Source organism: Corvus kubaryi, unplaced genomic scaffold (assembly GCF_017639235.1).
Source record: "Corvus kubaryi isolate FWS band 111438036 unplaced genomic scaffold, C.kubaryi_AGA036_p1.0 37398, whole genome shotgun sequence".
NCBI classification, from domain to species: Eukaryota; Metazoa; Chordata; class Aves; order Passeriformes; family Corvidae; genus Corvus; species Corvus kubaryi.
In genome coordinates, this window is record NW_024581137.1 from 1,967,526 (window position 1) to 1,979,638 (window position 12,113).

The 12,113-nt window shown below is 36.7% G+C and overlaps 1 protein-coding gene across 2 annotated transcripts in view; it reads left to right on the top strand.

Moving 5' to 3' along the window:
- Positions 1-4,319, top strand: part of SLC9A3 (solute carrier family 9 member A3) — a 53,111-nt gene extending 48,792 nt beyond the window's left edge. The window contains exons 15-17 of one of the 2 annotated variants that reach the window (XM_042044121.1): positions 248-361; positions 1,675-1,918; positions 4,236-4,319. In XM_042044121.1, the coding sequence (XP_041900055.1) occupies positions 248-361; positions 1,675-1,918; positions 4,236-4,239 (362 nt within the window). In that variant the 3' untranslated portion in view covers positions 4,240-4,319. Of the gene's footprint in view, positions 1-247; positions 362-1,674; positions 1,923-4,235 lie in introns of those variants that run through there. The other variant, XM_042044124.1, reaches the window with a different exon arrangement.
- The last annotated feature ends 7,794 nt before the right edge of the window (positions 4,320-12,113 follow it).

Consider the following 12,113-nt stretch of genomic DNA (forward strand, 5'->3'; position numbering starts at 1 on the left):
AAAGTGGTTTAGCAGCTATTGCAAAACTTATTCTACTGCAGTAAAAGCAGAAATGACCTCATTAAGTTTGAAATTAGTCATGACTAATGCTGACCTGTGTCAAGTGATGAAAATCCTTGTTAAAGATATATTTTTGATAACCATGCCAGGATCAAACCAGCATGTAACAGCATTTTCTATTAGAACTGATACAAATCTCTAATCAAATTGCACTTCCTTTTTTTTAATTTTCTTTTTTCCCCTCCAGATTTGGAGTTTTCTGAATCAGAAGAAAATAATGATTATGAGACTTTGCATCTAGGCAAAGGAGTTGATTTCCTGGCTAATGTGACGAAACAAAATTTCACAGATACTCCTGCTGGTAAAAATATTTATTACCTACAAAGGTTTTTTTTTTTCCCTCAAATATTGCAAAATCTACTAGAAATGCTGATGAGTTAGCCTGGGGTTTTTGTTTGTTTGATTGAGTGATTTTATGTGTTCTATCTGAAAATACATTTGCTTAATATTAATGTTAACATAAAGATTTTTGGATATCTGGAGGTATGGAGAGCATCACATTTGAAACTGATAGAAGTTGTGAACATGACTACCTAAACCAGTTTTAAAGCCACTAAGCATTTTTAGCAACAGAAAATGTTATTTTAGAACTGTCTTATCTCAGAAGACCAGTCAACACTAGTCCTTCGGAATTGTTTTTCACTTGCACTGGAACTTCATTGTGATAAATTTTGTTCTTCTTTTTTCAGGCAAGATCTCTCCTTTTATATTGACACCCCCTTCAGATCCTTACAGGCTTATAAAAGTCACTGAAAAGGGCAGATTTACAGCATTTCTGGAGCACTCAATGCCCTTGATTTCCAGCCCTGAAAGGCTCCAAAATTTTAGATTGGAAGCTTATAACTATATATAACAGAAAGCACATCATACCATTTATGGAGTTATAAAATTTAGTATTTCTCTTCAGCACTTCTGTGTTTAAATTTTTCAGCATGCCACTGTATGCTTCATGTGTAACTTGAGGCCTACAGCGAAGAAATACGTCTGTACTCTTGAGGCAGACACCCTGAAATGCATTTTACACGTGACACTGTTTCATGACAAATTCTATGTCTGAGTATGTATAAAGACACCCAGAAATAAGTGGATGGCAAGATGCAAAATATTTATGTAAAAGCTCATCAAACTTGATAACTGTATGAACAGGCTCCTGTATCTTACTTTTGACTATCTTGTGGCCTGCCATAGCTACCTCAAACTCATCTGTTTATGGAATGGTGAAGGTTTTTTTTCATTTTTTTCCCATCTCTTGTTTCTTTTTTATGGATTTGATTTGAATTTTCTGCAGTGATTTCATGTTGTGCTTTTTTTTTTGCTTAACATTTGTGGACTGATTACTTCTTTTATTCATTTTATTTTTTGTCTCCAGATATCCCTAACATAATTGCATGTTCCATGTGACCTCCGATTTTTCTCTTTAATTGAAATCCAATATATATCTAGCAATAACCAAGGTATACGTGTGTGTAATGGTCTGTGTATTGACTTAGTCACATCCATACCGGCGTGTATCTGCCCATTTTTTCCACCAACAGCCCTTCTCCTTTTCTTGCTGTATTATCAAGAAATTATTTTGATTACTTTTATTTGTCACTCATAATTTTTTTTTTTTAGGAATTGATAACCCAGTATTTTCAGCTGATGATGACCAAAGCATCTACATGAAGTTCTCACCATGGTTATCTAGTGAAGATACTGTAGTACCATCTCAAAGGGCCCGAGTGCAGCTCCCATATTCTCCAAACAACTTCAGACGGCTCACTCCAATCCGGCTCAGCAATAAATCAACAGATTCCTTCCTGCTAGCAGATGGCCCAGAGGACCGACCCAGATCTTTTCTCCCAGAATCAACACATATGTAATATTTTAAAAGATATTATCACCTTTATTTTTTAACCAGACTTCTTATCAATCCTGAGAAGTAAACTTATTTTTCTGTTTTTTCTTCTTTCAGAACTTCTCTTCCCTTCCTGATTTCTTTGTACAACTAAACATCTTTTATTTCCCTCCAATTTGATTAACAAAACATCTTTCTATTTTCCTTCTGCAGAAGAGCTGTTCAACTATTTGGGGTCCAATGCCTTGCTACTTTTACAGCAGATAAGAGTCCTTCTTTTTGTTTTCACTTGAATAATTTAAATGCCAAGAAAATAGTATTCCAACTACCAGAATATTGGGCATATGTTTTCAAGAGGCTTCAGGTTTCCTGGTTAGTCAGTCCTAGATGATAAAATTGGTACCTGAATTCCCTAAAAGGAATAAAATTTTTTGACTCTATTGCTAAGAAGCCTTGAGTTAGTTTTGAACATTTGTCCAGATTATTTATCCAGTGTCCAGGAAGCAAAAATGCCCCACTGCTACAACTACTCAGTGACACTACTGATGTACCAGTAAATTACATAATAAAGGAGTTTAAAATTAATCATGTTTACTAAAATGCATCAGAGTGTCTTTGTGGGGATAATTGCACAACAGTATTGTGGAGGAAATTAGAGCTTTATCCTTAAACTGTGAATTTATTTTAATCCATACTTTATCTTGAAACTAGAAAAAGGCATAGCTTTCTGATGCAGTAAATATCTTGTTGCTTCTAGTGTATTAGAGGCTTAAAATTAAATTGACTCTGGGTTTAAATGAATATTGCAGTTGCCCTTTAACTTTTGCTGTGTGTAAATTTTCCACACCATAAAATCAGCCTTCCATAATCAAGTCAGTCAGTGCTTCAAACGAGGTGGGTCAGGTCCACAGTTCAGATATTATGATTGAATAGAACACAGGGCACTGCAGGGATTGTGCAATGAAACACGAAAGTCAGTGTCATCGTGAATACACTTTTGCGGAATCCATGGTCACAAATGTATATCTTAGTATCCTTTGTGCATCAACAAAAAAAGTAAGTTGAAAGTATTCTGTAGCTGGTTGATGAAACTATGTTTAGACAAACACCTCAGGCTAAGAGTGAATACTGCTAATTTTGACCTAAGAAGAATTTCACAACCTCTTGAAAAGAAATAGAAAAGGAAGTTCCATTTTTCTTCTGTTCCGGCTTCTGTCCCTTCAGAAGATGTGCTAGTTCAAGGGTAATTAGAGGACACACATCACTACTGGAGTGGCCTGTAGGTCTGTGTTTGGTTTCAGTACTCAGTTCCTTAATGGTGTGTCTTTGTTTATTTTTTAAATGGTGTTTTAACATAAACACTGGATTAATTAAAGGACTATGAATTAATGTCCAATATCCTGATTAAAAGTGTGAACAATGAGCAGCATTCCAAAAGGAAAATTTCACCTTGACACTTATCCACACTGAAATTCTCTTCACTTTTTTTCCCCCACTGAGAACATTGTCAGAGAATATTGACATATGACCTGCAGAACATTTTCTTGCTAACCTGTGTTCTTTTCCTCCATTTAATTGCTTTATTTATAATTCAATTTATTATTAGGAAGTGGTATGTGTAAGTTCATCTGTGGGTATCTTTGATATGTCAAAATCACTGGATTTTTGACTGCTGTGTTTCCTAATAAGTGTTTTGCAAAGGTAGATTTCCCAAGCTAATAAGTATAGGATTACTCTCTGAAACAGTCCTCTGAATGATCTCCTTAATAAAATTCTCCCAATAGGAGAATGATACCAAAAATTCAATTAAAAGGTTTTAAAAAACAATGGAAGCTGGAAGCCAAGAGTGGAAATGTTAAGTTTCTCTACACACCTAATGTATACAGAAAACCAATCATATGTTCTGATCAGTAAGAGATTGACTCCCTGGAGTCAAACCCTCTGCTACTTGATTGAAAGAGTACAATTTGTCTCAAAAATTTCTGAAATATTTCCTTGCTGAGCATCAGGACTGTTTCAAGATAAAGATACACCTTAGTGACCAGACGATGGCTCCATATCCTAACTATCTGAAACAGGCAGTTTTTCATCCCAAACACAGAGCTAAGTTTGGCCTGACACTCAGCAAGAATAAGAAGTTTAATTAACTCACTTCAGGTTGTCCAAGATAGAACAGGATACAGAGTAGAGCTCTTCAGGAAAGAAAAAACCCTTAAATCACTCACTTTCATAAGGCTTTCATAAAAATAGCCAAAAGCAAAGCCCAATAGCCAGCATACTAATAGATAAAGTGTGTACAAAAAGAAAACAAATGTTTGTATTTAATTGTGCTCTCTAGGTGATATGGACCATGATGTTGAAATGACAGAATACTCCTCTTCAGATGATCAACTAAACCAAAATGGAAGTGTTTCAGTGAATCCCCTCCACTTCTTCCCCTCTTGTCTTCAAATGCCTTGGACACAAAACTATTCTTCATTGGAAAACAGAGGGAATATATCTCTTTCTGCTGTCTCTGAGTACATAGCTTCATGTGACCCAAATGTACCTGATCTCTTCTGGGAATCGGGTACAGATACGAATAACAAAGAGACAGTAAACTCAGGTTATTGTTCTGAAGTTAGCTTCAAGTCAGAGAATTCACAAGAAGAGAATACTCTGCTTATGTTCGAAGGGCTGGAAGACTCTTACATGACGGAGCCCCAAGAAAAGAAAATGTTGCTTGATGTAGAAGGGAATTACAGGTCTGCTGCAGCCAGACGTGTACAAAGCCGACGTTCTTTCCACAGGCCAAAACCTCTGCATCATCCTAAGCTTCAGAAGCTGGCATCTCTTCCAGCATCTTGCCATGTCCCTCCACATTCCTTAGAACAGGAGGAAACACAGTTGTGAGCCAGGACTTACTTGAAAGAAGAAGGTGAACAAAGGGCTTTTGTAAAAATAGAGAGCAACCCACTGGTTCATCGGATCTGCTCTAGGATGGCTTCAGATGGAAAGGGAGTGGGGTCCTGTGATGTCAGAAAACACTGGAGCTTTTCTGCTGCACTTACATTTTAAAGTTCTTATTCATAATGAAAGGGTGCATAGTGAGGGGGAATTATGACTCCTTGTTATTTTTTCACGTAGACTGTTACAAATAATCTATTATTTTTGGAGGGCTAAACCAAGAATCTTTTCAAATGGTAAATCCTTGGTGGTTTTTTTACATGGAAATGGTTTATTATGCCATTATGCCGTAAATACATTAAAAGAAACAGGCTGCATTTGCTGCTTCAGTAATGGAATTAAGTATTTATGCTAAATGAAATAAAAGTAGGAGAAGCCAATGGTTAGCCTCTTCCCTGCTAAGTCTACTCTGATTGAGTCAGTGCCTTTTATAAGTGCAAGCTAAAGAAAAATACTTTCCTGCTCTTGAATATTTGTGTTACTGAGTAATTGTGGAATATTGACTCTTGTGAATAACTTTCCAGGGAGAGGAAAGTCCTGGCATCTTGAAATTTCATCAAGTACTCCAGGAGGGCCATTTCCTTCTTTCACCTTCATTCCCTCAACTCAGTAGCACTGGAATGAAAGAACATCCAGAATTAGCTCAGAATTTTAATTTGTGTGGTCACAAGCAACTCATTTCATATTCTTAATCAAGCTGCTCTATTTTAAATAGCCTCACTCAGACAGAAGTGTAAATATTTGTCATTTTTACTGCTGCTTTGGAAGACACCTTCCAAATACTGTTAGATTATCCTGTTAATTTATGTATCGCTTTCAATAGCTGATCAGGATAGTGGTCTCTTAGATGGTATTCTGCATTTTGCTACATGGTTTAAGTGCCACAAAGACTCAGGATGTTGATGGTCCAAAGTATTTTACAGAGGCAGTTTGGCTACTGTGCATGTATATACCTATTTGTATAAGGACTGTCCTTTTTTTCTGTCTGTGGTTTTCTGTCAAATTATACTTACGATTGCACTAGACACTTACTGCATATGAATTAGATCTACATCACCTTTAAGACAGCTGGAGACATCAGTGAAAGCCAACTCAGATGAAGACTAAATGAAAGTGAAAACTCAGAGACCTCTCATAGATGTGTAATACTACATGCCAGTGTATAGTCCTCTGGCCATTTTGCCTTGGATGATTCCAGTCCTGAAATTTTGGCTTGAAATCTTCAGTGGTATAAATTGTAAAGGTTCTATGACATTAATAGAAGGTGAGTGCTTAGCCACTTCTGTGATCTTAATGTGTTCCTACTTTCTATTTGATATCAGTGTAAACCATTTGTAAGTGAGGTGTCACCTTCAGGGAGGTATCTGAATTGTTTAAGACTGGAACCTGGACAGAGGCTTTATCTGCTAAATTTAACTTTATCTATAGGAATTAATGATTGTTTCACTCTACCTACCCAGATTTTGAATGGGTTTAAGATGATTCTGTGTCAGATATCAAAATTGAGATTTACCCAGACAACCAAAAAGAGTGGAGAAATGTGTGAAAACTCACGCCCACATCTTTTTTCTATCTTTGGCCTGTATGCTAAAACTATATGTTAGGCTGGTGCAAATTGCAGAGATGTGATGGCAAATACCATATACAGACCTAGACAGATACAAAACATAACCTCCAGAGACTAAATTCAGAGAAGTGGTTCTTTTTTATCAATCCACAAGAAGCTGCCTGTTTGGCAGTCATCTTGGGCAATCATTCAAATCAGTGTCTCTAACTGGAAAGCTTCATTACCCAGAACTAGTCTTGTTAAAATTCAATAATGTAAATTCAATTTTTGTGAACCGAGTACATATGAACATACTATTTTGGTGAAGTAGAGCATATTAATACTGTTCCAGATATTATAATTGGAACAAGTATTTTAGTAATTGGCATAGATATATAACAGGACCATGACTGATCCCAAATGTTAGGACAGATAAAGTGCAATGTGCCAAAACCTACCCTTCTGTCTCACAGTGTAATGCTGAAGTACCAACACCAAAGTTGGCAAGACGCTCATCAGGTGTTGGCTTTGAAATAAAACTTTCATTTCTTATTGGTGTCATACAGAGGTGATTGCTGTCCTGCAGTTAGAAAGAGAACCATACTGTGGACTGTTTTCTGCAAGCTTGTTAGACCATTACCAATCTGTTTTTGTACAGGCTACCTCAAGGAAACACTTGTAAACTGTCATCAGCAGATGGGAATTTTCACCACATAAATGTTGCACAGACAAGAGTATGCAATTTTGAAAATCATAGGATGTAAGTTTTTATTGTTCTTGTAAGCTTTTAGGCTAAAGAAAAGAGGATCAATAGACACCACCGTATTTACAAATGCAGTAGTCTCTGTGAAAAATCAGCAGGATCCTGTATGGTTTTGAGAGGGCTGTGGGCTGTATTATTATAAAACAGAGAGGAACATCACACCATTTCAAACTATGGAAGTGGAAAGACACTATATACAAAGGGCTTACCTCTCTGTTTCAAAGGCCTTAGGCATTTTCTATATGTTGCATCACTACAGCTGAACAAATGAAGGATAAAATGGGCCATTCTGATAGCGAAGAGACCTTTCCCTGGAATATCTCACATAATCTCTGAAGCTCTTATGCCCCTGGAAGTGGTTTTCTAGTAGAATTGGTTCTACAGCAAGGTTTTGTTTGTTGTAATTTCTCAATTTGAAATGTGATGAAAAAAAGCTTTCATGTCCCCAGTTTCCACATTTGAGAACATACGCATAGCTATAACACAGTGAATTATACCTCCCTTTTTTCCCAGGGCAATTGCTCCCAATGTCTACCAGGGTATATACAAAAAAGCAGGTTACAACAGTTCATCATTTGTCTTTTTTCTTTTTTTGCATACTCTTTCACTGTACATTCACATTTCCTGTGGTATGCATATGTGTGGGTGAAAGTGTTTGGTTACATCTTCAGCATGCTTTAATCAGTCAAGCACCACTAATTTCTATCACAGCAATATAAATTCAGAGCTGCTGAGGATATGGCTGTAAGTATCAGCTTTTTTTGCCCTTTTTTATTAGATTGGAATGATCAGTTGATAGCTAGTTCACCTCTGGTGACGCCAGTTCAGTTCTTACTTCCCTGAAAACTCTGTCTCTAAATTTTTTTGTGACATGCTCTGTCAAAAAAAGGCAAGCTGGGCATTCCACTGTCGCTATTTATTGAATAAGTAACTATGACCTACCTTGTTGCAAAAAGATGAAGAAGTATTTGATGTTCCTTCTATATATTTTACTCCATGAATAAAGTTCTTTTTAGCAATGTTTATTATGCTGCACTATGACCTAGTAATGTTAAAAAAACCCCAGAAGTGTTGCCTGAATTGAGATGAATTCTGTCTCTCTGAGCTGTGAACCTAGTTATTGAAATATATGAAATTATGTTTTACAAATACATGGTCTAGTCAGAGATTTATGTAACAAAGGTTGCAAAATAATCACGTGCCTTAAACTGTCACTCTTTGGAGTGCTGTTGTTTGGAGATACTTGTGTGTACTTTCCAAAAGGTGTCAACTTACTGCACATATTTTTAAACAAGTCAAGTTGTTCTGCTAATGTCTTTGTAGAAATGTTTTAATTGTATATCATAATGAGAAGTTTGGCAATAAATTGTATCACTTTGGTGGAATCACACGGCTTTCGCAAGTGATTTAGAGAATCATTTCTTTATTACACTTAGAGAAGACTTTCCATTCAAGACTTCTGAGAAGTATGTATTTCTGCTCCCAAATCGAAGTTAACAAAGACAATGGAGCGCTGCTGATAAAATTATCAGCATTTATAAACATTTATAAAACAAAAATCATTAAAAGCAGCAACAAAACTTGTAGATCTCCTAAGGCTCATTCTGACAACTATAACACTTTTTGTGTAGTTCTAGCCCCACTGCAGTCAATGACAGAATTCCGATTGACTTTATAAGCCAGTATTTCCATCTATAGAGCAGAAAGGCACATATTTTGTCAAGTTTTATTTAGCGATGTCATCATAACAATTATTTATAATTTAAATTTTACATAAATGACATATGGCATCTCGTTATTATTATTATGCACCTGGATCAGGGCAATTCAACATCATAGAAGCAAAGATCTGACCAGTCTTACAAAATGATTTCATCAGTTTCAGCAAAGTTTTAAGAAAGCTAAGTTATTACAGCTGGTCCCTTACCAGCTGTAATACTAAGTGATAAACATGAAAGGTGATAAACACCCTACTGGCTCTAGGAGGTATTTATAGTTTATTTTAAAGCGTGATCCTCCAAGCGTTATCAGCAAGGGAAGAGGCTTTTCAGACCCATCGCTGAATAGAGCAGTGCTTTCAGGAAGCATGTGTGCATGCATAAAAGGGGTCCTGGAAAGGCAGTATAGCTGTACTTGTGATTGAAAACAGAAATGAAGAAAGTCTGATGCAGAAGGATCAGTTTAGTGCCGCTAAGGTGTAAGTAGCTAAGAATGGGAAAAACCAAATGTGGGCTAAGTATGTGCATGTGAATGTTCACAATAGAAACAATGAAAACTGAAATGGGTAAAGCTGACCTCAAAGGAAGATAATGTAGAGAGGTGCAAAACACACGTATGACACCTGCCTAATAACCAATGCTTAATTCCTACCCGCACATACATATTTTCAAAGGATAACTCTATAATACACAATTTTAGCTGACATTGTAATACTAACATTTTCTTCAGTGTAAAAGCAGTAGAAATGTCAATTAATGTAGTCACAAATAATCCTGGATCTACAACCCAAGATGTGAGAAAAAAATTTTCACAGTAGCTTTAACAAAGACATAAAACTCACTTATCCAGTGACCGCAGTAAAGTACCAAGAAACAATATGATGATTACAGAAGTTGCTATCATCATATAGTCACTGTCTCAGAACACTACTGTATAGAGAGAGTCTCACCCAGGAAATAGAAATGGATTTTGATAAGCAGACAGGATAGACTGCAGTGACCAACAGATTGCATGGCATGACCACATGAGCAGATGGACCAGCAACCTGTTCATATGCAACCAGTCCCCTAAATACCCTTACCTCTCTATGTTCTTACTGTTGTTCACCCTCAAAACACCTTAATCTCCCCCTTCCGCTGTCTTTACTTCCTATTCAAAGCACCTTATACAATGCCTGGCAGAATTCCAAGATGTATCACTTAGGCAGTAACCCTCCTTGGTCTATAGAGTGATAGAGGGAGCCCATCCACTTGACTGACCCTGATGGCTTTTACCACACAGACAGTGAGGCTGATCGTCCTCCTCTGGCAGCCCTGGAAGAAGACAGATCAGAGTGCCCCAGTTTCACTTCTTCAGTTGGAAGGGCTTCCTGGCTATCCCTGTTTTTCTGTGCTCCTTTGTGTGTGTGAAGATGAACTTTGTGTTTCATAATCTAACAGTTTCAGGGTAGATCCTGGGGAAAAAAGTTCTAAAATGAAAAAAAAATTCTCTCTTTTTACTTTTACAACACATGACCTAAAATCTGTGACCTGGTCAGGTTTTGTGTGTGATAAGAAGTACTTTTTGAGTTGCTGGGATTATCAAGTTAAAATAGAGTTACCTGCACCAAACCGGTTTCTGTTAAAAATTGGTGGATTCTATCCATCATCTGACATGTATAAAGGATAACAGCATCATTACAAAATGGCAATTATAATTTAGTCAATTAGCCTTTTCAGGTAAGAGTTTCAGTAATACTATTTATAACCTCACTCCAACAAACTCCTACTTCTTTGACATGTTTAAAAGCCAGATCAAACTGACAGGTGATGTACAACCCTAAATTTAATCCACTGAACACTTCCTGTATTTCTTAAGATAATGAAGCTATTCAGACATTCAGAATCATAGAATCATTTAGGTTAGAAAAGAGCCTTAAGATCAATGAGTCCCATTAACTCATCAATGAGTTAATCTAACACTTCCAAGTCCACCACTAAACCATGTCCCTAATCACACGTCCAGATCTTTTAAATACCTCCATGGATGGTGACTCAAACACTTCCCTGGGCAGTCCTTTCAGTACTTTCAAAGAAGTTTTTCCTGATATTCAGTCTAAACCTCCAACCTGCAGCCTCATGGGGCAACTTGTTTCCTCTTGTCCTGTCACTGAGGAATGAGGACATAACGTTGAGCTTAAAAATGTTTGAGATGTAGGTATGTTGGAGAGCATTGAGTGTAGGATGATTGTAAAGTCTCATGCCATAACACAGGTAGGTCTGCTGTAGAAATACATTTTACAGGACAAACAGAACACCCAAAAGTGTCAGTGAAAGAAGATCTGTGTTAGATTCATCATTGAAGTGATTGCTGAACCATATGGCAGAGGTAACCTTTCTGGAGCATTGTAAAATAGATTTTTTGGCTGCATGAATGGTCTAACAAGAGATGTAAGTGTGCTGAAGAAACAGTGAAGTGAAACAGCTTTCATTATACAAGAGTAAGCAAAATTATGAGAATATACATAATGATTACCATATGGATACAAAACCTAACCTAATTTGGACAGAAGAGAATACATTTTTCCAGTGCTGCAAGTCCTTTTATTGTTCTTAATCCAGTTTTTACATTTCATAACTCCTTGTTTTGGAACAAATATACCTTTTTATGAAGCTCTAATTCTTACACATATCATTAGGGACAACCTTGTGTTGTGAATATTTTATTTCTTTAACAGGTTTGCACTGTAAAAAATTTAGACATTTTTTTAAATGGCAATTTTGAAATTACCTGAAATTGGTTTTGCTTATGATTTTGCTTAATGTTAGAATGGTGTTTAATTCTAACACAAAATGGACAGGAGTACGAGAGTTTAACTTATGATATATCTTCCCATGCAAACACCACCCTTCTAGACGACCAATTTCATAGGTGGAAAAAGAAGCGGTGGCTGTCTTCCCCTCTTTTACCCTCCCCCGTACCTTGAAACATGTAGCCAATATCTTCAAGAATTTCCAAATCATTTGGTGATTCCCACATGAAAAGAAATCTGAATGAATTTGTCTTGCTGCGTAGGATCTGGATATACTCTGGACAGGCCTAGAAGAAAAAAAAAATCTATTATGAAGGAAGGTAATGGGACTTTTGGTATACATTAGGTGAATATGTGAAGAGACAAGCTGTAGGTTACTGATTTCGGGGTTCGGTCGGGACGGAGACGGACGTAGACGGATGGAGATCTCTATAGGCAGGTCTTGGGACAC